Below are 21,033 nucleotides of genomic sequence, written 5' to 3' on the forward strand. Positions count from 1 at the left end.
CATTCTTAATAGGGACATTGGTCTAGTAACTATCCATTCTTGACAGAAAAGTTACATGGGTTGCAAGAGATACTCGTAACCAGTGTGGGTATAGTCAAGTGGCTCTGAAAGTGAATAACACTGTTATAACCCATTGGTTATACCCTTGATTTACTGAAGGTAATTGTTAGGTGATTTTTCCTGAAGTTGCACTTGGAGGTAAGACTTTAGTAAGCTATCCCAGTGGTTTGTCGATCCCTCAACTCTTAGTATCAGTATGTACTACTCAGTGACCTTGGTAGAGTGCCAAAGCAGTCAGGCTTATCTTAAGAGGAAGATGCAAGCTGTAGGTTAGTACACTGAACCCAGTTAGCAATGCACAGCAAAGAAACATGCTTACATGTATACCAAAGTACAGATGTATTATATTTACACAAGTCACTTAGCACAATAAACCAACACACATGGGTATACTTTACAATACTTTCAAAATTCCACATCTTAGTTGGTAGTTCCTGAAAGCGCACAATTGTTACATACGTTTGACAGGTCTACCGTATTAATCGGTAATAATGCGCACCCACAAAGTAATACGGTAATTGCATTTAGTCAGCATATACATATAAGATAGTGGTTTCTGGGAAGGAAAATAGTTAGTTTTATCCTAACAGAGTTTCAGGTTCTAGAGGCAGTTTCCCTGCAGAGCAAGTCTTTAAAAGTCCAAAATGCAACCATAGCTAAAAGGCAGTTCAGAGAGGCACAAAGTCTTGAAAAGGTGCAGAAGACAAATGTTCCTGTGGATACTTTCTAGTCTCTAGGAAGGAAGATATAAGATTACCACCAATGTTGGAGACCCTGTTAAAGGAGTCGCTAAAGGGACACAAGTAGCGGCTTGAGTAAGAGTAAAGAGGGGGTTTCCCTGGACACCTATGTGCACTGCAGTGCTCTGGAGCGACTTTCTGGAATAAGATAAGCAATAGGTTTTTCCCCACAGTACCTTAGGTTTGAAGAAAACATTTGTGGTGGATGTTACGCAATGTTGCAGCTCTGGACCAGTCACCTGGATTCCTTGGTCTGATGACGAAAGGCAGGATAATGAACAGGATCTCTCAGCCGCAGTCTCGTGGGAGGACTTCTGACATGGCTTTCATCAGGTTTTGGCACCTTTTATGCCGCACCAACAAAAGACGTGATGAGCCCGGTCAATCTTCGGTTCCTGCAGTCCCACACTCAGACGAGGGAGTCTGAACAAGTTGAATTGCGTTTCTGAAGTGTCCTTGAGGGCTCAGCAAAGAAATGAGTTGGCCTTTCCACGACAATCCACTCGAAATGGGCAGCAGGGCTCGTAGTTTTGGGGTTCCGCAGTTCTGGAAACTCACAGGATGTCGGGAGGTGATCAAAGTTAAGCTTTGGGACTGGTTGCTCCCACCAGTCAAAGGGAAGGAGACATCCTCTCGGAGATCCTTGGTCACACAGAAAACAGGGTCAGAACAGCAGTAGTCGCTTCACGGTCTTGCAAATGTCTGTGGTCGTCTTCTTCAGGTTACTTCAGCTTCCAGTGGTCTACTTGCTTTTCACTCCAGGAGCCTCACCTTTTATACAGTTCCAGCACTCACTCCTCGGCAATCTTCCTCAGCAGTTTACAGAAAGGGGCGTTTGGCTGTCCAATCAGGACAGTCAGACCCCACCAGTGGGAGCGGTCCCATTCAGGCACTCTGGCAGACAAAGGGCTGGAAAACTCCTCCCCCCACTTCCTGCCTGCTCAGACACTCTGGAGACTAGGCGGGGACAACAAAGACAGTCAGACAGACATACAGACAGACAGCTCCACCTCCACGAATGGTAGAAGAAGGGCTGACAAAGAACAACCATGCTACTAAAGGCGAAAAAAGAAGGGAGGCCAAGTTGGTACTTGGGTGCCCCTATTGTGCACTACCGTGGCTATGGACATAGCCTGCAGTATAGAAGTTACACAATAGCTGGTAGAACACGTCCACTGCCACCAACCATAACTAGGAGATTGTCTGTGACTAAAAAGACACAGGAGCAGAGAGAAGGGGGATACTAGGTATCCCTTTGGCACTCCACAAAAGGTGATGTGTGCCAATCTCTCAGACTATAAGGTGTTGAGATACTAATTATCACTCTAGTCTTAAGAACTGTAGTTGCTCTAGGATAAAGAAAAGAGGGTATGAAGCATAAAAATGATAAATCTCTCTAACAGTACTGTGGTTTTACCCTAAGAATAGCTTTATGGCATTCTGCTGATAGCTATTCTTAATAAGGTTATACTTTGGTTCATATACCACAAGTATTGAGTTGGTTTATATAATGGTATTTATATGAAAGGTTATATGAAATGTTATAGTACTTATCTTGGCCTACTTGTATTTAAATAAACCATTTTTTTTACAATACAAAGTATCGGTGTTTGTTGTACCAAGCTACAGCCCTATCATCGTCCTACGATAAGCCTGGCTGCTCGGTCTATGCTACCAAATGTTCTCAAGTGGTACAGCGTTATACTAAGTGGAGTTTAGTACTGCCTCAGATATGTTTTATAAAGCCCTTAGTTGGACCTTAGAAAAACTGTCCCCCAACAATAATATCGGCTCATATGAGGCATTCACAATGATCTGTTGAGAGAGGGGAAGCATCAGATAACAAATAACACCAAATTTCTTCTCCATTTACCAGCACATTACCATCTGGAAAGCTTGGTTACCTGGTGTTCCATCAGGCATGTATCTGGAATGCTTCTAGTTAAAGGCAATATTATGCTAGGTTGCAGAGAATTATACCACACACAGCTGCCATTTGCTTTTTCTCCAGGTGCTATGGAGGATCTGAAAATAAGAGGGGTTGGTTTGTAAGTGGGAGGAGAGCAAGAGTAGTGTTAGGACAGTTTTTCTGAAGTCCAACTAAGGGCTTAGTAAAACCATACAACTGAGACGGTACAACACTCCACTCTTAGGTGGTACAGCCTTCTACTAAGTACTTGGTAGCGTAGACAGAGCCACCAAGCTCATCTCACCAGGGAGAGAGGACTGTAGGAAGGTACAAAGAACTTGTAGTATACCAAGGGTTCAACAGAAAAACTTACAACCAGAAGTATTAGAAAAAAGAAAGGTTTATTATAAATACAACTAGGCCAAGTGAAGTCTTGGGGATAAGTACTTTGTCATAGAGCTATAAACACACAAAAACACAACACAATGCTTTAAAGTACACAGACCAAAGCATAGACTGGTCCGAAAACTAACAGTATTTCTAGGAAAGTCAGACCTCAAACACATTTAGTATAGGAAACACCTATTCGTGCGGAGTAAAAACCATCAGTTACTTTTAGATTACAGTAAGTCGAGGGTAGCTCCTCCTCCTCCTCCACCACCACCACCACCCGCTCCTCTCCTCTCCTCCCCAGCCCTGTGCCCTCATCCTATAATGAGGAAAAAAAAACCTTGGGGTCATCTTCGACTCCTCCATCTCCTTCTCTCCACACATCACGGACGTTTCCAAAAAGTCCCATTTCCAACTGCACCTCCTTCAAAGGACATCGTCTCCAGAGCCCTGGTTCTCCATAGGCTGGATTACTGCAACAGCCTCTTTCTCAATTTACCCAACTCTACTCTTTAACCTCTTCAACTCACCCAGAACAGGACCACAAGACTTATCCTTGGCCTGAAGCCCAGGGACTGCATCTCTCCGGCTCTGAAATTCCTCCACTGGCTCCTGGTGGCTGCAAGGATCAAGACCCTCTGCATGGTCCACAAGGCTTTCTGGGGCCGGGGCTGTGGCCCATACTATCTCCAACACTCTCTTCCCAAGTACCTTTCTACTAGATCCCTCTGCTCGTCTACTTCCAGCTCTCTGTGGGTGAGTCGCTTCTCCAAGCAGAGCAGAGACTGGGTGGTAGATCTCTCTCCTCTGCATGAGCCTCCATCTGGAATGGCCTGCCCACCACACTCTGTCTTGAGCCAGATCTCCTTAAGTTCCAGAAGCGCCTCAAGACTGCCCCTTTTTTCCTCTTCCTTCTTTCTGCCTCTCCTCTGTTAACCTTCCCCTCCTCCTCCTACATCGTTATGGTGACTGGCTGCTTGCAGATATTCCGAGTCATACAGGACACCAGCCCCACCCACCACCCCCAGCCAGTCCCTTGCACTTGCCTCTTGGCCTTCCTGCACTGCCACCTGGCCTACCTTACACTCCCTCTGTGCGATACCCTTGGGAAGCCCAGCCCTCCTTGTACTTAACTCAGAGCCCTGCTGTTCTGGGTAAAGTTCTCCCCGTTCCTCGCCCCTGTACTTTTTGTCTGTGCACTTGCACAATCTAAATGATAGTAGGCATAGTAAGATAGTTTGTCTTGTTTCCCCTGTTCCTCCCACACCTTGAAACACTTTGTATAGGCACATTATATCAACCCTGTTACCAGGATACTTTTCTGAATAGTGGACACAAATTCATGGAACAGTATAAACATATAACTACCTTCAAGATAACACACAGTTATGAGGCGAGTAGGACCTTATAGTGCAATATACAATTACAGTTGCTTTTCAAATCAGTGAAACACAGGGTAAGGTAAGCAATAATGTTCTACACTAAATTTAGGATTGCACCAGGCAGAGCAAGTTCAGCTACAGCTATAACTATAGGACACTTTAAGAATGGCACACAGCTATTCTAGGCAGGTAAAACCTAAGGGAGACTTATTCTACACATGCTAAACAGCATGTATGGGGAAGCAAGACCCAGTTGATATACGTTTACATTTATATGCTAAAAGAAATAGTAAAGTGAAGCCAAGAGCATTACTTTTGCGAAGAGTCAACCAATTCACAAGCGAGTTAATAACCTTATACTCACTTTTCAGAATGGCAAAACACATTCAAGGTTAAGTACGAACTCTCAGACGGGCAGTTACTGACCAACTCTTTCACAAGTAAGTAACTTTTATACTTGTTATACTTTTCAAGGAGGAATACTTTTCTTATCCAGTCCATCCCTAATCTATTGCAGGAGTTCTCTCAGAGGCAGAAGAGGGACCCTAGTGATTTTGGTGCTACCTGTAGGCAGGGTGAGATAGGGTTATGTTGCAGGGAAAGTCAGAGTACCTGAGGAAGTCTTTTCAAATAAATAAGTATGCCACCTTAGAGTTAGTTAGGGTCCAGGGACTTCTGAGGATTCCGGTAGTGGGCCTGGGTGAACTGGATGAGAAGCCTCCCCTCTAATCGCAAGAAATACCCCAAAGCTACACAGGAATCACAAAAGTTTTAGGTAAGTAAATACCCCAGCCAATAGTACCTCAGCACAGAAGAAGAGTTTGAATCCGCAGCAAAAACCTGTTTGATCAATTCCTTGCCATGAAGACTGAGGATGTGACACTGGAAGGGATTATGCAGCAGGGATCAATGCTCCAGGCAAGAGTTTCTTCGTGGCTGGAGCGGCTCTGTGGTTTTGGCGCCCTTTTCAGGAGCCAGGAGAAGACTGAATATCGCTGGTCGGATTCTTGTGTTTAATATGGTCCAACACTCTGGTGAGGTAACTTCAAGGACTCAAATCGTGTCTCTGGTGGTCCAGCAGGATGCCACCAAAGTTTCAGCTCGATTTGGAATACCGTGCACCACCTAATGGCTTGAGGTCCCAGGGTATTGGGGTATTGCAGCCCGGCAAGTTTGCAGCACGTTGTGGGATGACTCAAAATGCAGATTTTCTCGAATCTAGTGGATCTCACCACGTTCTGTGTCGGGGCTGTTTTCTGAGTCACCAGGGCGTTCGGAAGGAAGGGCTACAGCAGGCTCAGGTTACACAGCAGGCTCGCCGGTCGCTGAAAATGGTCTCGGATGCATTTTCTTCATCTTCCTCTTCCTCTTCGAATTCAGGTCATGTGGTCAACTTGTCAGCAGCTTCCAGGTTCGGAGTATTTAACACGAACTACAGCACAACCTCTCCCTGCATTTTACCGAAAGGGGAGGTCTGGCTGTCCAATTGTAATTGTTTATTTATACAGAGCTTATACACAGGTGGAGTACTTCAAAGTGCTTCAAGGCGGGAGGGAGCAAGGGAATACAGTAATCATTCTTAGGCCTTGAAGTTTCCGAATGATCCAACAGAGAAAGAAAAACAAGCATACTAGGCCTGACGACATTTCTCCTAGTGCAAGTGTATGCAGTGTTACAGTCGCGACCAAGCTAGGCAGGGGAGGCGACAAGAAGGGGGGTTTGGGGGGCGGGACAGGACCAACAAACTTACTAGTCTTAGTACATTTGGGTCGCGCATGCGTAGACAGAGGTGGGGGGGGGGGGGCCAAGTGCTTCCAGACCAGCAGGGAACTGGTTAAGTGCAAAGAGGTATCGCCGCTCATGAGAAGTAAGCTGAAAATGCAGTAAAGGTGAACATAGTGCAGACGCCCGGAGGCAAGTGCCAAAGATTGGCAGAGGAGCGAGAGAGAACAGAGGTTAGCGGGGGAGATGGAGAGAGAAGGAGGAAAATAAGAGGAAGGTCATGAGGAGTTTCCGGAACTTAGGGTGCTCTGGCTCAAGACGGAGAGAGGCAGGGAGACTGTTCCAGAGGGAGGCACATGCAGAGGATAAAGATCAACCCAAAAATCTCCGTTTGTCAGGACAGCCAGCCCCCACCCCAATGAGATAAGGCTCCTTTCCAGCAAGGTGAAAGACAAAGGGGTGCAGAGTTTTGGACTCCATCCTCGTTTCCTGGCTTCCTGTTAGCGAGAATGTTCACTTCTGTGCCAATTCCCTTTAACATTAGAGACCCTCAGCTCTTTTGCAGGACTCAGGCTTTTTAATTTTAACTGTCGAGTGAGTGGGACTTTGTTCTCATTAGGATTTGTGCGTTTCATACTGTTTAATGGAGTCTGGTAAACTCCATAGGCATCTGCTTTTTGCATTGTGAACACAGCAGCTTTTGGACTTCTCTTAATGTTTAACTACATTTTCTTGAGTGAAGTACTGTTCTCAAAAATAGTAGGATTCCCATCTTACTTACCTTTTCTTTTGTGGGTCAAGCACACACCACCCTATGTGGAGTGCTGGGAAGTTACATAGTAACTCCTTTATCCCACTTCTCATGTAACATTCTGTTACACTAACTTGAATGGCTGGTGGCAGTGGTTTCTTTTTTACAACTTTGTGCCATGTATCTACAGACTGCTTCATCAGCTGCAGTACAGCAACCAAGGGGGACCATTTTCTAAAAATGGCCCAGGTCTTCTTTTTACACCGTTTGTCAGTTAGTTACTTCTGGCCTTTTACTCTTGTCTGAATCGGGTTGGAATCTTTGTGCATTTCGCCTTTGGCAGGCGTCAACCTTGAAGCCAGCCCAGGCTCCAGTGGGTATGGAAAGGCAGGAATTGAGTGAGGGTTCCGAAACTTCCCCGTCTCTAGGTGTGCCTGAGTGAAACCAGTTCTGATTGGCCCGGCTGAGTGATTGACAGCCTATGGCTGCAAATGAATGAGAACTTGCTTAAAAAAAAAGAGGTTTTTGGGGCTAGAGGCAGAGTCAACCGCTGGAGGACAACATCCGACGAAGATGTGAAGAGACGCCAGCAGCACAGGCCTGGATCGCGAAGTGTCAGGTGAAGCCCTGCAGCTGTGCTGAACCCGCTTTTGTTTTGACTGGGAAGACCCCTACCGGCCGACTTCCTCCATTGGGCTGGTGGGATCAACTAGCCTTTAACACATTTTGGCGCAACCCCTGACTTGCTGTGACTTTCCAAGGCTGCAGAATCCCAATGCACGGGGACCCCTGACCATAATCAAGTGTATTTTCTTCGGGTTCGCGGGCATCCAGAGGATGCTACAGAAGCAGGACATCTTCACCCAGTGTCCCATCAACAGAATCCAGGACCGAGGGATCACGTAACTTCTAACTGGAGCCATTCTTTCTCCTTTGGTGCAGAGAAATAGGTACCAAAACAACAAAAGGCAGCTGAATCAAGGAGAATCCATTGCGTCTGTCTGTCTGTCTGTCTGTCTGTCTCTGTCGGTCTGTCTCTCTCTCTCTCTCTCTCTCTCTCTCTCTCTCTCTCTCTCTCTCTCTCTCTCTCTGAGAGAGAGTGCTGCAGCAGAAGCCCACCAGACGTCATCCCATTCGTCACCACGACCGAAGACCATGAATAAGGGTCTACTACACTGCAGCTGGAACAAATTTGTCAACTCAAAGGTACGGTGGGGCTTGGGGTAGATCTACTTTTGCCAACTGTGGCGCTTCCTAGCTCGGGGAGTGCCATTTTACCCTCTTGACCTAAACTCACTTGCACTGGCCTTGCAGCTTGTGCTTCTTCAAGGCGGCTCCTCTTGAGCTGTGATTTTCTACTGAACTACTGACTTTTCTAAAACATTTTCTAAGATGAGAGCATCAGAACCTTGAACTAGCCCATTGACCTTGGCTGTCCTGGCTCCCTAAAGGCCCCCTTCTGAACCTATTAGCTTTGGCAGTGTTTGTTCCCTTACAGGTTTGAATTGCTGAACCCTATTACTGGAATAAAATACTGCCTACATCCCACTGGGAGAATCTAACTGTTTTTCAAAGTACAAAGTATGTTCTGACCAAACTATAACTTTTCCCTCCTTATAACTCAATATTGCAATGGTGATCACAAATAAGTGTTATTACTGACCTAAAATGATGTCACTCAATGTGCTGGAATATGTACAACACACGAAAAGTTACTCAACTGCTTTATTGCTCTTGTTTAACTGAATCCTAACATTTGGGATTACTATTATTATTAGTTGGTGCTTTTCAAAGATGTGTATATATAAAATAAATACGTGTACTATAACAAAGTGTGTAAGTGTTTACTTGGATACCTGTATTGACTGACTACAGCTCACATTACTCCTCTTAAGATAAGCCTGGCTGAGTCACACTACCAATTGGTTTAGTACAGGCCTATATTAAAAGGTGGGATACCTAATAACAAGAGATAAATCGTGTAAGGTCCCACACCAGTTCAACTCTAGAGATTCTTACCTAACATTTCTCAGACACTCTGGAGCCTTGGCGGGGAATACAAAGGATTCCTGCCAAAGTCTAAACTCCCACAGAGGTAGTTACTGCCTAGAATGGCAGGGGAACACCTCAGAAACTACAAGCAAGCAAGAAATGGCGAAAAAAGAAGGAGCCCGCTATTATTGAAAAATGGTGGCCCTTCTGTGCATTACCGAGGCTGAATGAACAGTCTCAGAGTAAAATTTATTACAAGTCATGAAAGTAAAAAATAAATAAAAATAAAAAAAGCTGCCACCAGCCATTCAAGCAAACTTGCAATTATAACAAAAATGTTACCAGCGAGTAAGAAAAGGGATACATTGTATCCCGCCAGCACTCCACATAAGGTGGGGCGTGCAGGCTCACCATATAAATGAAAACCCTTCTTTACTACTTGGGAACAGTAGTTCTCACAAGTTTAGCCAGATAAACTTTAAAAGGGGAACCCCCAAAGGGCAACCCAGCAACAACAGGCTATATATGCCAAAAAGTTGTCAAAGAGGATAAAATCAAAAAGACACCATGGAAAGTCTTGAAAATGACACCCATAAAGAGAGTAAAAAGGATATTGAGTGTGTAAAAAGGTTCCCACTCACTGAGATAAGGAAAAAGAATCCACCAGTCCAGTAAAACGTTCTGGGGGTCTCACAAGTGAGGGAGATTTAGCACGAAACTTAAAATCTTACCCAACAAGTACACTTGTGCTTTTGCTTATGGTGTTGGACGTTTCAATTTGGAAAAATCAGTCAATGTGTGCGGGTTTGCTTCTAGGTGTGGTTGGGTTGGTGGGCTTGCAAGGCATTTGCATCCATATGGGAGGCCTTGTGCCCATGGCACAAGGATGCTTTGGCCATGTTGAGATTATGCGAGTTAAGAGGATGCGTGGAGTTCTGATGTTTTGTGTTTGTGTGGGGGTGAGGTTGTTCTAGGTGTCGTGTGCGTGGCATAGTTGGTTTACATTTGGCATGTTTGTCAGATTATGGAGGGTTTTAGTAGGGCTTAGTGTGTGAAAGAGTGCAATCCCCATGGCATCAGGTTAAGTCGCAGTAGCACAGGTAGCTTTCTGGTTGACAAACCCAGTGTGCTGTGGTCAGCTAGGTTTGGTCTCTCTTTGACAATGGTCTAATGATTGCGAGTTATTTCGCCATATTAAAAACAGACATGATTTTACTGCTCTCCTGAAGGTGAGGCCTTCCTCTATTGTGCATATTCCCTTGGGAGGTTTGCCAGTTTCGCTGAGATGCCAATCCACCATATCTTTTCAAATAATGTTTGGGTTAAAGGTATATGCTATTGTTAGACCTCAGGGGTGCATTTGGTATGTAGATGGAGACTTTGTAATGATCTTGGTGCTAACGTGATGTGTTCTTCAAATGAGTCTTACTACTTTGTAGTGGTTTTTTTGGCTCGGTAGCCGGGCATGCCAATGTAGATGCAGTTGCCATAGTCTATTCTTGACATGACAAGTAATGCAGTGTGAAAGATAGACAGTTTGTAGGTGGTAGAAGCATTTCTTTACTACTGCATTATCTTCAGATTCCACGGTTATCTCACTGTCCAACCATGTACAGAGCTTTGAACACCTGTGGACGCTTCCGGTCTAATTCTTATTTCCGTAGGCCATGGTATGGGCGATTGGATAGAAGGGTTGATGGGAATGATCATGTCCGTTTCATCTGGAATTAGTTCAAGGTGGTTGTTGCTCATCAATGCTTTGATTTGTGAGAGTTAATGGACAAGGGTTTGGTCTATATCCTTGCTGCTGGCTATTCTATAGAGGATTTGAGTGTCATCTGTGTAGTTGCAGCACTTAAGTCTGTATCGTTGAGGAGTTTCATGAGGAGCCATTTTTTTTAATGGTTTTATTAAACCTTTACAAAAGAGAAAAGTACAGAAAAATAGAAATTTACAATACATACAAATAGTTCATATACAGTGAATACAAGGAAAAACAGAGTAAACAACCTATAATGGCGATTATTGACTATTAAGGCCTATATATGTAAACACATCTTAAGGCACTTTATCAAATATGGTCCAAGTGGAGGTTGCGAATAAAACCAGACAATGTCGGACCTTCACGCGTAGTTTGGATGCACAGACAGCGTTGCCATACCAAATCAGTTGGTAAGCCCAAATATAGAAGCTTTAGTGCACTCATGCAAGAGTCTCTGAGAATGCCAAGTTGAGTACAGAACAGAATGAAGTGTTTAGCTGTTTCAGAGGCTGACTGACAAAATCTGCAGAGGTTATCTTCCACCGTAATTGGTTTCCACCTCAATTTAGTATCCAGTGTTGGAAGGATATTCCAACGCTGTCTTAATAGTATATGTCGATGGTTTTGATTCAGGAAAATCGTAAGGACTGGCGAGGGAACCCGTCTTTTCTTATGTTCATGTGCTAAATGTAGCATAGATTTATATGAATGGATGGAGTCCGTAGTGAGGTACCAATCATAATCCCACAATTTCTTTTTCGATTTTGTAGGGTTAGTTAACTGTTTTATGTCTGAATCAATATGGCAAAGAATTGTTTCACACATGTTACAGAATTTGAATAGGTAGCCAGAACGTTCAGTATTACTTTCAATGTGTTAAGAATTGGTACCTTAAGCTGAGCATAAAGCATAAGCATCCTCCAATAGACACGGGATTTTAAGGAAATATAGCCTAACTCGTATCGAATTGCAGCCAGAGGGACCGCACTAGCTAGGAGTAAAACCCATCTCCAATCACATCGAGTTTAGCTATGGTTAGCCACGTACATAGCTCCAAAGCGTATGTCAATTTAGGAGCTATTGTCCCTTCAAAGAAGAGAACAGCTGGTCTAATGGAGAATTGACCATATTTGCGATCGATTTTAAGGATCTGTTTACCAAGTGTCTTAGCTTTATTCAGAAGCATATTTATTTGCCCTCTCGAACCCCTACTAGCGCCAACATAATAGCCAAGATAGGTAAAGCAGATGGAAGTAGTTACCCTTACGCCCCCCCACGTTCCAGGAGTTGGTTTTCTTCCTACAGGGCACTTTTGATAGAGCAAGGATTTTAGTTTTGGCGGGATTAATGTTCAGGCCATTTAACTTAGCATAATTTGAGAAGACATCTAAAAAGATGCTGAAACCCCACCTTCATGAGATCAAATAATAAAAAGTTGTCTGCATATGCCAGCTATATAATCTTCACAGAGCCCAGTTTTGGTGCTATGAGGCCCTCCTTCAATAGGAATTCCGCTGCAGAGACATACTGATTAAACACCCATGGGGCTAAGACGCACCCCTGTCTGACTCCACGGAATGTGCGAACAACAGCTGACATGTCCCCCTTTTGGTTTAGGCGTAGTCTTACACCAGAGTTATTATAGACCCCTTCCAAAAGGCTCAATATTCCCCTAGGTAGGCCCCATGATGCTAGTTTACATCAAAACCTATTTCAGTCAACACAATCAAAGGCTGCCGAGAGATCCACAGAGGCGATAAAAGTAGGGCCCCTGTCAGAAGTCCAGGCAGCTTCCTTAATGCATTTAACCACAATTCTATTGATATTAGTGGAATGGGATTTACGAAAGCCAGTTTGGAAGGGGCTCAAAGAGTGACTTTTTTTTCTCCCAATCCTTTAAATGCGAGAGAAGTAGGGCAGAGAAGATTTTACAATCTGCGTCTATCAGCGCAATAGGCCGATAGTTTTTTGGGCCAGACCTACTGCCACATTTGAAAATTGGAATGACATTTGCAAAAGACCACGAGTGTGGACAAACCCCAGATTGGAGGATGTCTTGAAACTCGAGGCACAGAAGATTGGCCCAAAGATTAGGATCAGCTTTAAAAGGTGTTATTAGTTAGGTCACTCGGCCCAGGAGCTCTTGATCTTTTGCACTTAAGTATTAGGTCTAACACTGTATTGATCTCAATGGGGGGTTCCTATTTAGGAAAAGGGACTGAGTTTACACAATTTACAAGGGTGTTGTCTCCCTGCAGTGGATTGAGAGCGAATCTATTGGCATAGAAATCCAACCAGCCTTGTTCCGAAATTGGGTTTAATAAACAAATATCTCGGTTGGTGTCTTGTCCGTTTGCTATTGACCAGAAAGCACCCACATTTGCCTTAATGATGACCTGAAGCATTAACTCAGAATCCTGTTGCAAAATCTGATGTTTAATAGATTTACAGACATTTTTATACCCTTGTTTAATCCTTCTAATGAGGCCTAAACGTATAGTCATATCTAGATTTGCAAGTCTAAGTCTCCTGAGGGTTTTATTCTGATAGATGTTCCCAAAGCCAAGTCAGGATTATAGCAATGGGTATGCCTACTGGCAGGAGTTGAGCATGTGAATTGTTTCCCCAGGTCATCTACCGCTGCTCTTACAAGAGACGTAACAGTTGCAGTATTGAAAGTCCCCATTTTCCAAATCATAGGTAGTCTGATTAAGCCTAGCCCTCAAATTGAGATTCAAGGTGTCAATATTTTTAGGTGACGAACGAATCGCAGAGCCTGATGAATTAGGTGTAACCAAAGGTTGGGACTGGTGGGTTCCCTGGAGATGACTTATCTTAAAGATTGTTGTTAAGATGCCATGGTCGCTCCAGTTGTTCTTATATATTTAGAACAGCGAGCATCTTTTGCTAAGATAGTCATCCACAAAGATGTAGTCCAGCATAGATGAATAACCACGCCGCCAAGTGTACAAAATAGGATTATCAAGCAAAGATTGTGAATGACCTACCAGAGGTTGTAGGACTACATTACCCAACCCAGAGTACCAAGTATAGCCAGCATGTTTCTTCCTCGAGTGACTTAAGTTAGACATATTCATCTCGCAAATTTCCCATGGTGAGAGCTCAAATATACAATCGCAATTTGGATCTCCTGCCAGTAGGACATGTCCTGTATCATTAGCAAGTAACCAGTCAAGAATAGTCAGACACAGGGACACAAACAATTCAGCTGCTCCCATACCACTATGCCAGTAGATATTAATAATTAATAGTTTCAGTTGTCCACAGCTAGATGCAAGATCAACCCCCGATGCCCTGTTTGGTAGGCCCAGAAGTGCAATGCTGTGTAGACCAATGTAGTTGTCGACCGCAACAATTCGACCACCTGATGGTGTAACACCCAAGTTGTGTCTAGCATGCTGGTCAAAGATTTGATGGCCATCTAAAAATGGAGTTGAGGTCATCCAGGAATCCTGAATACAGATGATATTAGCTTCTCTCAGCAGCTGTAGACATTCCAGATTTGTAAATAAATGCAAATTGTCTCTCGAATTCCAAGATTTAAGGCATAGATCTGAGATGCAGCTTGAGTCTTGAGGGAAGCAGCCTAGGGCACAAGTTTTTGCCACAGGGTTGAGATAATGGTAACCCAATCAGCATCCGTGTCCTGCTGTTAAGATGAGTTTTTTTGGTCGGACATGGCTTGAGGGCCACATAAATGATCCACCGGTGGTCTAGAGGGTGGTTGAGTAGTAAGGGGCCAACGAGGCAATGTTTCCCATGATGATCTAGCTTCAACCTTAAAGCCCAATTCCAGCAAAGACTCAGTGAGTAAGAATCAGTTCCTTAAACAACAGAGAAGAAAAGAGGATCAAGCTGGAGTCTTGAGAGTTTTCGGTCCGGAAAAGCCACTCTAGCAATGTCTTTAGAGGATATTAAGGAATGTGCAGGTATTTCTGAAAAAATGGTCAATGCTTTACATCTGTTCAAACAGATTGGCATTTCCAGCTCCAGCAGGCTCTGTATTTTAATCAGGTGCAATGGTTTAATTTTGGGGGCATTATTGCCTTCTTGTGTCCGTAGGAAGCACAAAGGTAGGCTATGGGGACCTTTTGGATTAGAACCTTGTTTTATATCAGGGTCTAATTGCTGTGGCCTAGTAGTTGGTTTATGTAAACATTCCACCAAATCTCATATACCTGCACAGACTGATGGATGTGTAGATACTGCCGGGATATTATCCACCTGCCACTCTGTCCCTAGATTTAAAGGGGGTACAGGAATCAAGGGCTGAATAGGGTATTTGTTCATGGAAGGCAGAAGTTGGAGATGCCCTCAAATGGAGGAAAGTTGATCAGCCCTCGCTTCAGTAAATTGCTGGATCTTTATCAGATTTTTATCATGGACCACAATAGGCAGAACTGGAGCATCTTCAAAAGTCCTAAATTTGCCAGAACCACATCCCTGATGTAGAGCAAAGGACGGGCACAAAACTGAACTCGGGGAGGCTAATACAACATCTGGGCCAACCTTTCTTAGGGATTCCAAGGGTTTCATTAATAAACTTCTATCCAGCAAGCCTGGGATAGGTGTGTTAAATGAATTACAGCTCTTACGTAAGTTCCTTAACCAAGAGAATCCCAGTCGCCAGTGTGGCGTCAAACCTTAAAGTAGCAGACAATGCAATTACAGCTGTCAGTTTGAGCAATAGAATCAACCAATTTAACTTTAGTTAGACTAACAGAGGACAATCTCTGTCCCTCGAAAATGGGCGCCAAGTTTGATTTGGAAAGAGTAGAAGCGGAGGTTTTGGTAAATAATAGGTTAGAACGATTAGTAACCATTTTCCACTTAATTGAGCGCGATTTACGTGGAACTAAAAGCTTTTTAGGGACAGTATGCTTAAGAGTATTTTCCAATGTAACAGCAGTCTCAACAGATGGGAGTGGGTTAAAAATAGAATGAGGTTTAGGATTAATCAGAAGAGGGCTTGCTGAGCAGGGTACGGAAGCAGTACTAATGCACAGACCATCAGATAGTGCAGGCTTAGATTGTCCTTGTGCTAAGTCAATAGTAGGAGCTTCCAAGATAGGGATATTGTCTATTATTTCTATTATTTGCGACGTTGCTATAGGTACTTGCGCAGCTACAGGGGAAATTACATCACACTGTGGTTCCAATAACTGGCCATGCACAACCAATTTCTGAGACAGTTCTGTTCCAATCCAATCCACTTTGTTGGTTAAGTCTACAAGCATTTCAGTGACAATGCAGTCGATTTTCAAGTTAAGTTCCGTCATTGATCGTTGTACAGACTTAAGTTCAGCCCAGACGTTGTCATACAAGTCGACAGATGAACTAAGCACCATATTTAAAGCAGAAACTGGTCGGGTGAGTCAAACGGATGTGTTCATCCAGATCTTTCAAGGTGTGGTGTAGTCTAGGAGAGTGTTCATGGCTCTGATTTATATCCCATGAGCTTGCTTCCCCTGCATAGTGTACGTTATTTGGATAAATACCTTCAATAATATTTGTAAGAGCAGTTGGAGTATTCTGGGACGGGCCCTCATGATGCTGTACGATCGACTGTACAGGGAGTTCATCAGCAGAGGGCAACTCCATGGCTTTATCTGCGCATTCAATAATACTGATATCAGTAATATTATTGTTGCCACCAAAACAAAGCCTGGTTAGTCATGGCTGAATGATCCAACATAGCATTACCTCTAAAAGCATTAGGTAGTTTGATTTCAGTGCTCGTAAAGGTTGCTTTCAAAATATATTTGTCCATAAATGTTTGGCCTGAGATGGGCTGAATAACTTTTGAATGGCGGGGGGGGGGGGGGTTTATGATGCACTTTCCCATCGGGTGTAGCTGGGATAACAAATCCCCCTATAGTCTCAGCATTATGGATCAATACAGTATGAGTGAGTGGTACAGGGCAGGTCTCTATAGTTTGGGGTTGTAAGCTTAGCTGTACAAAAACTAGATGATAGGCCCTGTTTTATGTTTGAGGTAGTTAGCACAGGCAGAGGTGGGATACAAAGTCAAGTTGAGGAAGTTAAATGTCCACTGGTAGGCAGCCAGCAGTTCATCAATGTAGGAAGTGGCAGGCTACTACATGGTGGAATCCGCTGAAATGCATGGAAGATCCTTTCCGACTGCATAGACCAGACCTCAGTTGTAAAAAAAGCTTTAGGGCATGTACTAAAAACAACCTTCTATGGTAGATTACAAAATGAAGGAGAGCAGATCCAAGGTTATTCCGGTAAGCGCAACTTACCTTTAAATATAAAATCGGTGTTACCAGATCAAAGAGTTTGCAGATCTGGTACTAAGTCTGCAAACCCCGCAGTCTCTGGTAAGATGGAGAGGCAAAAGGTACTTCTCGGTGAGCACCAGTCAGTGACTTTAAAAATATTCAGACCAGATTTGATAGCCAGCTAAAATTGTTCAGGGATATAGGTAGCAATGACCGGTTATCTCAGGAAATAAAAGATTGCTTACTGTAGTGCAGCCGCCGGCAGCCGCCCACGCCGAACAGCCAAACAGCAACAGCCCTTCTGTCACCAGGGTTTACGTCGCAAGGGTGTCAGTGCAGGCGATTTGAAGTCCGCGGCGTAGTCACGTGACCACGTCACGTGGTCCTCAGTGGCTCCGCCTCCCTGATTACAGCAACAGCCAGGTGCTCGCAGTGCTGTTCGGAGGGGGAAGCCAACAGATTAAAAGATGCAGTTCCAAAGTAAAAGAGCATGATCCTGCAGCTCCTTTCACAATATCGCCAGTACTTTCACTCTACTGAGGAGCCATGTAGATGTTGATATTGCATGGCGAGAGGGATCAACTTTCTGGAACACTACAGAAGAGTATGCTTGAGGTTGAGCTGAAATGGGGGCCAGGTGGTTTCCATTCTCTGGAAGGATTTTATCAATTTCAGGGCAATGCTACTTACCACCGTTTCTTCTATTCTTTTGATGAGGGCTGCACATGGTTGACTGTCAAAAGCTGCAAACAGGTCTAATCGTTATCAGTGCAGATGTAGTGGTGTAATCATAGTACATTTTAAGGTCGTCCCAGAAAGAGTAGTGCTGATTCAGTCCATCTCATAGGTTTGAAACCGACATTTGCCTGGCCAGTAAATGGTTAGTTTCTACGTCCATATACATACATTTCTAGGAGTTGGCCAGGAAACGGATGTTTGCTACTGGCGGCCGGTAGTTGGTGGGGTGGTCTGTGCATCCTGTGGGATCTTTTAGAAGGGGTTAAATGTTGGTGGATTGGAAGTTCGAGGGTGATTTCTGTATGCACCGAGTGGTTTATGAGTTTTGCTGAAGTATTGCACAGGTATTCCTTTGCAGAGTATGTCCTTGTAGAGGTCTGGTGGGATGTTGGCTTGGTTACTTTCCTTAACCAGTTTACTAAACACTTTTATGGAGATTAGTGTTTTGCGAAAATTGCTTAAGTCTTTGGCCATAGCGCGAATGACTAGTTGGATGCTTATGACACAGACAACTTTGCATATCACTTTTCAAGTGACACTTATCAGGATAATAAACCGCTGGACAACAAATGTTTAACTGTGCCAAGAGTTGCATAAAAAAGACATTTCAGGAATCAAGATCTAAACAAAAAGCTGTACAGATGCCGGCAATAGTGTAACCGACTATAAAAATCAGTGCATTTTGCAGAACCTAATACATGGCAGCCTACATCATCAGTATCAAAGCCTGGAAATAATGTTCTCATTACAGACGAGCTGTGACATCACAACTCGCCTATAATTAAAAAATGAAAATAACAAATGCTCGGTAATCAGTTATTACACTTCAGTTTTAACGTCTCAATGCCTACTGCTTGAGCCAGCACAGAACAGAATTCCAGGTGTCATAGCAGCACTTAAAGCGGTGACAAGCTTTTCAAATTCCTTGCTGTAGTATAGTTTTACAGCCATTACCTGACAAGGCATGGTTTATGGTAGAAGATTTCATTTGTGCACTGTTGGTGTTTAACATGCAAGCAAGTATATGCATGTTATTTATATAAAAGCACAAAATAAAATATTTTTTCTAATCATTTTTTTAAACAGCTTAAACTATTTTTCTACAACACATTAGGAACTGCATTTTATCTTTATTCAAATCCAATCAGATTCTATATTGATTACATGGATCTTAGATTAAGCTAGAGGGCAGTTATTAAAGGGGATGACCAGGTATGACGGAATAACATACCCTGTACCATCCGCCAAAAGGATATTCAAGTCACCTCAGACTTCTGTGACCTTATAAAGAAAGTAAACCTACGGCCTCGTTCCTCCATTTGGAAACAGAAAACCTCAGTGATTTGAAATATCCTTATAACGTTTGCTGGGGGTACATTATCCCCATGTATAGCATCTCGAATATGACTGACCAATCACTTTGCCAGCTGAACAAATAGGATGAATCAAATATGCTGGTATTTCTTATTGTACAGTTGGATTTAAGGTTTTGCATTCTCTTCCCTTGGTTGTACAACAAACCCTTGCAACATTAAGACACATTCCTTCAGCCAAATTGCTCATAACATACCGTACTTTCTTTATTAACCTTCATTTTCCATACACCACCTTTCGCATTGGCTTCCTCTTCCCTGTGGAATAAAGTAGGACAACGTAATTGCATAAGTAGTATGTTCTGGGCAACATTTAAAACAGAAAATACACTAAAGCTTAACCTAAAAGTGTGATAATCTAAAGGATGAAGTCTACGCAGTAGATCGGATTTGGGGCCACCTTCAGGCAGAATCCTAGACATGCTACTGGTACACACCAATTCCTAAAGCATCATGCGTGAGCAAATTAATGTCTCTCACCATCGTCACTATTGTACTCCTAGTAAAGACAACCTTTTCTGCATACATTTAGGATCTCGTCCCAAAGGTGTCAGGAACACAACAATTTTACCAGAACCAGATACTTCCATCAGTGCGTATGTGGTCCAGAAGCTGTAAAAACAAAAAAGGCCTGTGCACTTTCCTGACCTGTGTCAATCCCAGAAAAAATGTGATTTTACTGTTGGATTATTTTTCCTTATACCTCTGAGTGGGAACCTTTTTCCAAACTCACAGAATATTTTCCTCTTTTTATGGGTGTCATTTTTATCCTCCTTTTTGGCAATAAGTGCCTATTGTTGCAGGATTGCCCTAGGGGCTCCCCTTTTAAACTTTCTCTGGCTAGCTTGTGAGAACTACAGTTCCCAAGGGTAGAAAGGATCTTTGGATCCTTTTTACCTTTTTTTTTTTTAGGCGAGACCAGCACCCCCACCTTATGTGGAGTGCTGGGGGGATACAGAGTATCTCCTTTCACATTTTAAATGCAACATTTATCTTACAAGGACAAACTTACCTTTAATGGCTGGTGTCAGTGAACCTTTTTATTTTATTGTTTCCACAGCCCCGGTAAAGGCACCCATGGGTGTTCATTTTACCGGATTTTGCCCCGTCTCGTTATTCTGCCATTTAGTGTTCCTTGTCCTTTCTTATTCCTTCCCCCGACATCCAGGGTGAAAATTCCTTTGTGTTATTTTTATCTATGGCAGGAGTCCTGTAGACTCCTCGCCAGGCTCCAGAGCGTCCGTGAAGGCAGGAAGTGAGGGAGGAGTCCAAAACTCGGCCGCCCTTTGTCTTCCAGCCTGAGTGCAAGATTCCAGTTCAAACTGGGAGGATGGCTGTCCTGAAAGGATTGCCGCTCTCCTGCCCCGCCCCATCTAAAAGTTTGAATGTTGCAGGGCTGTTCATTTGGTTGGGTTCCTGCATAAAAGTCCATTCCTTGAAGCTGAAAAGGTAGTCGGCCAATGGAACCAAAACCAAAGAGGAAGATGAAGTCAGCAACCGTAGAGCCTGCTGTGCTTACAATCGACCTAGGGACTCTGAAAATGACAACCCCAACCCAGAGCCGGGTGAGACTCACTAGGCTCAAGAAAACCTGCATTATGAGCCATCCCACACCGTGCTGCAAGCTTGCGGGCTGCAATACCCCCCCCCCAATACCCTGGGACATCGAGCCATTGGGTGGTGAACAGTCTTCCGAATTCCGAATCTCGCTGAAACTTCGAGGGCATCCTGCTGGATCTCCAGAGGTACGATTCCAGTCCGAAAAGTCCCCTTGTCACAGTGCTGGACCTTGCAAACAACGAGAATCCGACCAGCGATATTCTGTCTTCTTCTGTGCTCCTTAAAAAGGCCCCAAATCCACAGAGCCGAATCCAGCCACAAAGAAAACCTTGCCTAGAGCCTACTCTGTGATGTGATCCCTGCTGCAAAAGTCCTTCCTGTGACCTGTCTT

At 43.8% G+C, this 21,033-nt stretch overlaps 1 protein-coding gene across 2 annotated transcripts in view; it reads right to left on the reverse strand.

The window, feature by feature from the left end:
• EIF4E3 (eukaryotic translation initiation factor 4E family member 3) overlaps positions 1 to 21,033 on the reverse strand; it is a 235,668-nt gene that overhangs the window by 119,323 nt on the left and 95,312 nt on the right. For both annotated transcript variants that reach the window (XM_069643843.1, XM_069643844.1), the window contains exon 4: positions 19,280 to 19,340. In XM_069643843.1, coding sequence (XP_069499944.1) covers positions 19,280 to 19,340 — 61 coding nt within the window. The remainder of the gene's footprint in view (positions 1 to 19,279; positions 19,341 to 21,033) is intronic.

The sequence above is a fragment of the Ambystoma mexicanum genome, chromosome 2p, assembly GCF_040938575.1.
Source record: "Ambystoma mexicanum isolate Mex_15411 chromosome 2p, UKY_AmexF1_1, whole genome shotgun sequence".
NCBI classification, from domain to species: domain Eukaryota; kingdom Metazoa; phylum Chordata; class Amphibia; order Caudata; family Ambystomatidae; genus Ambystoma; species Ambystoma mexicanum.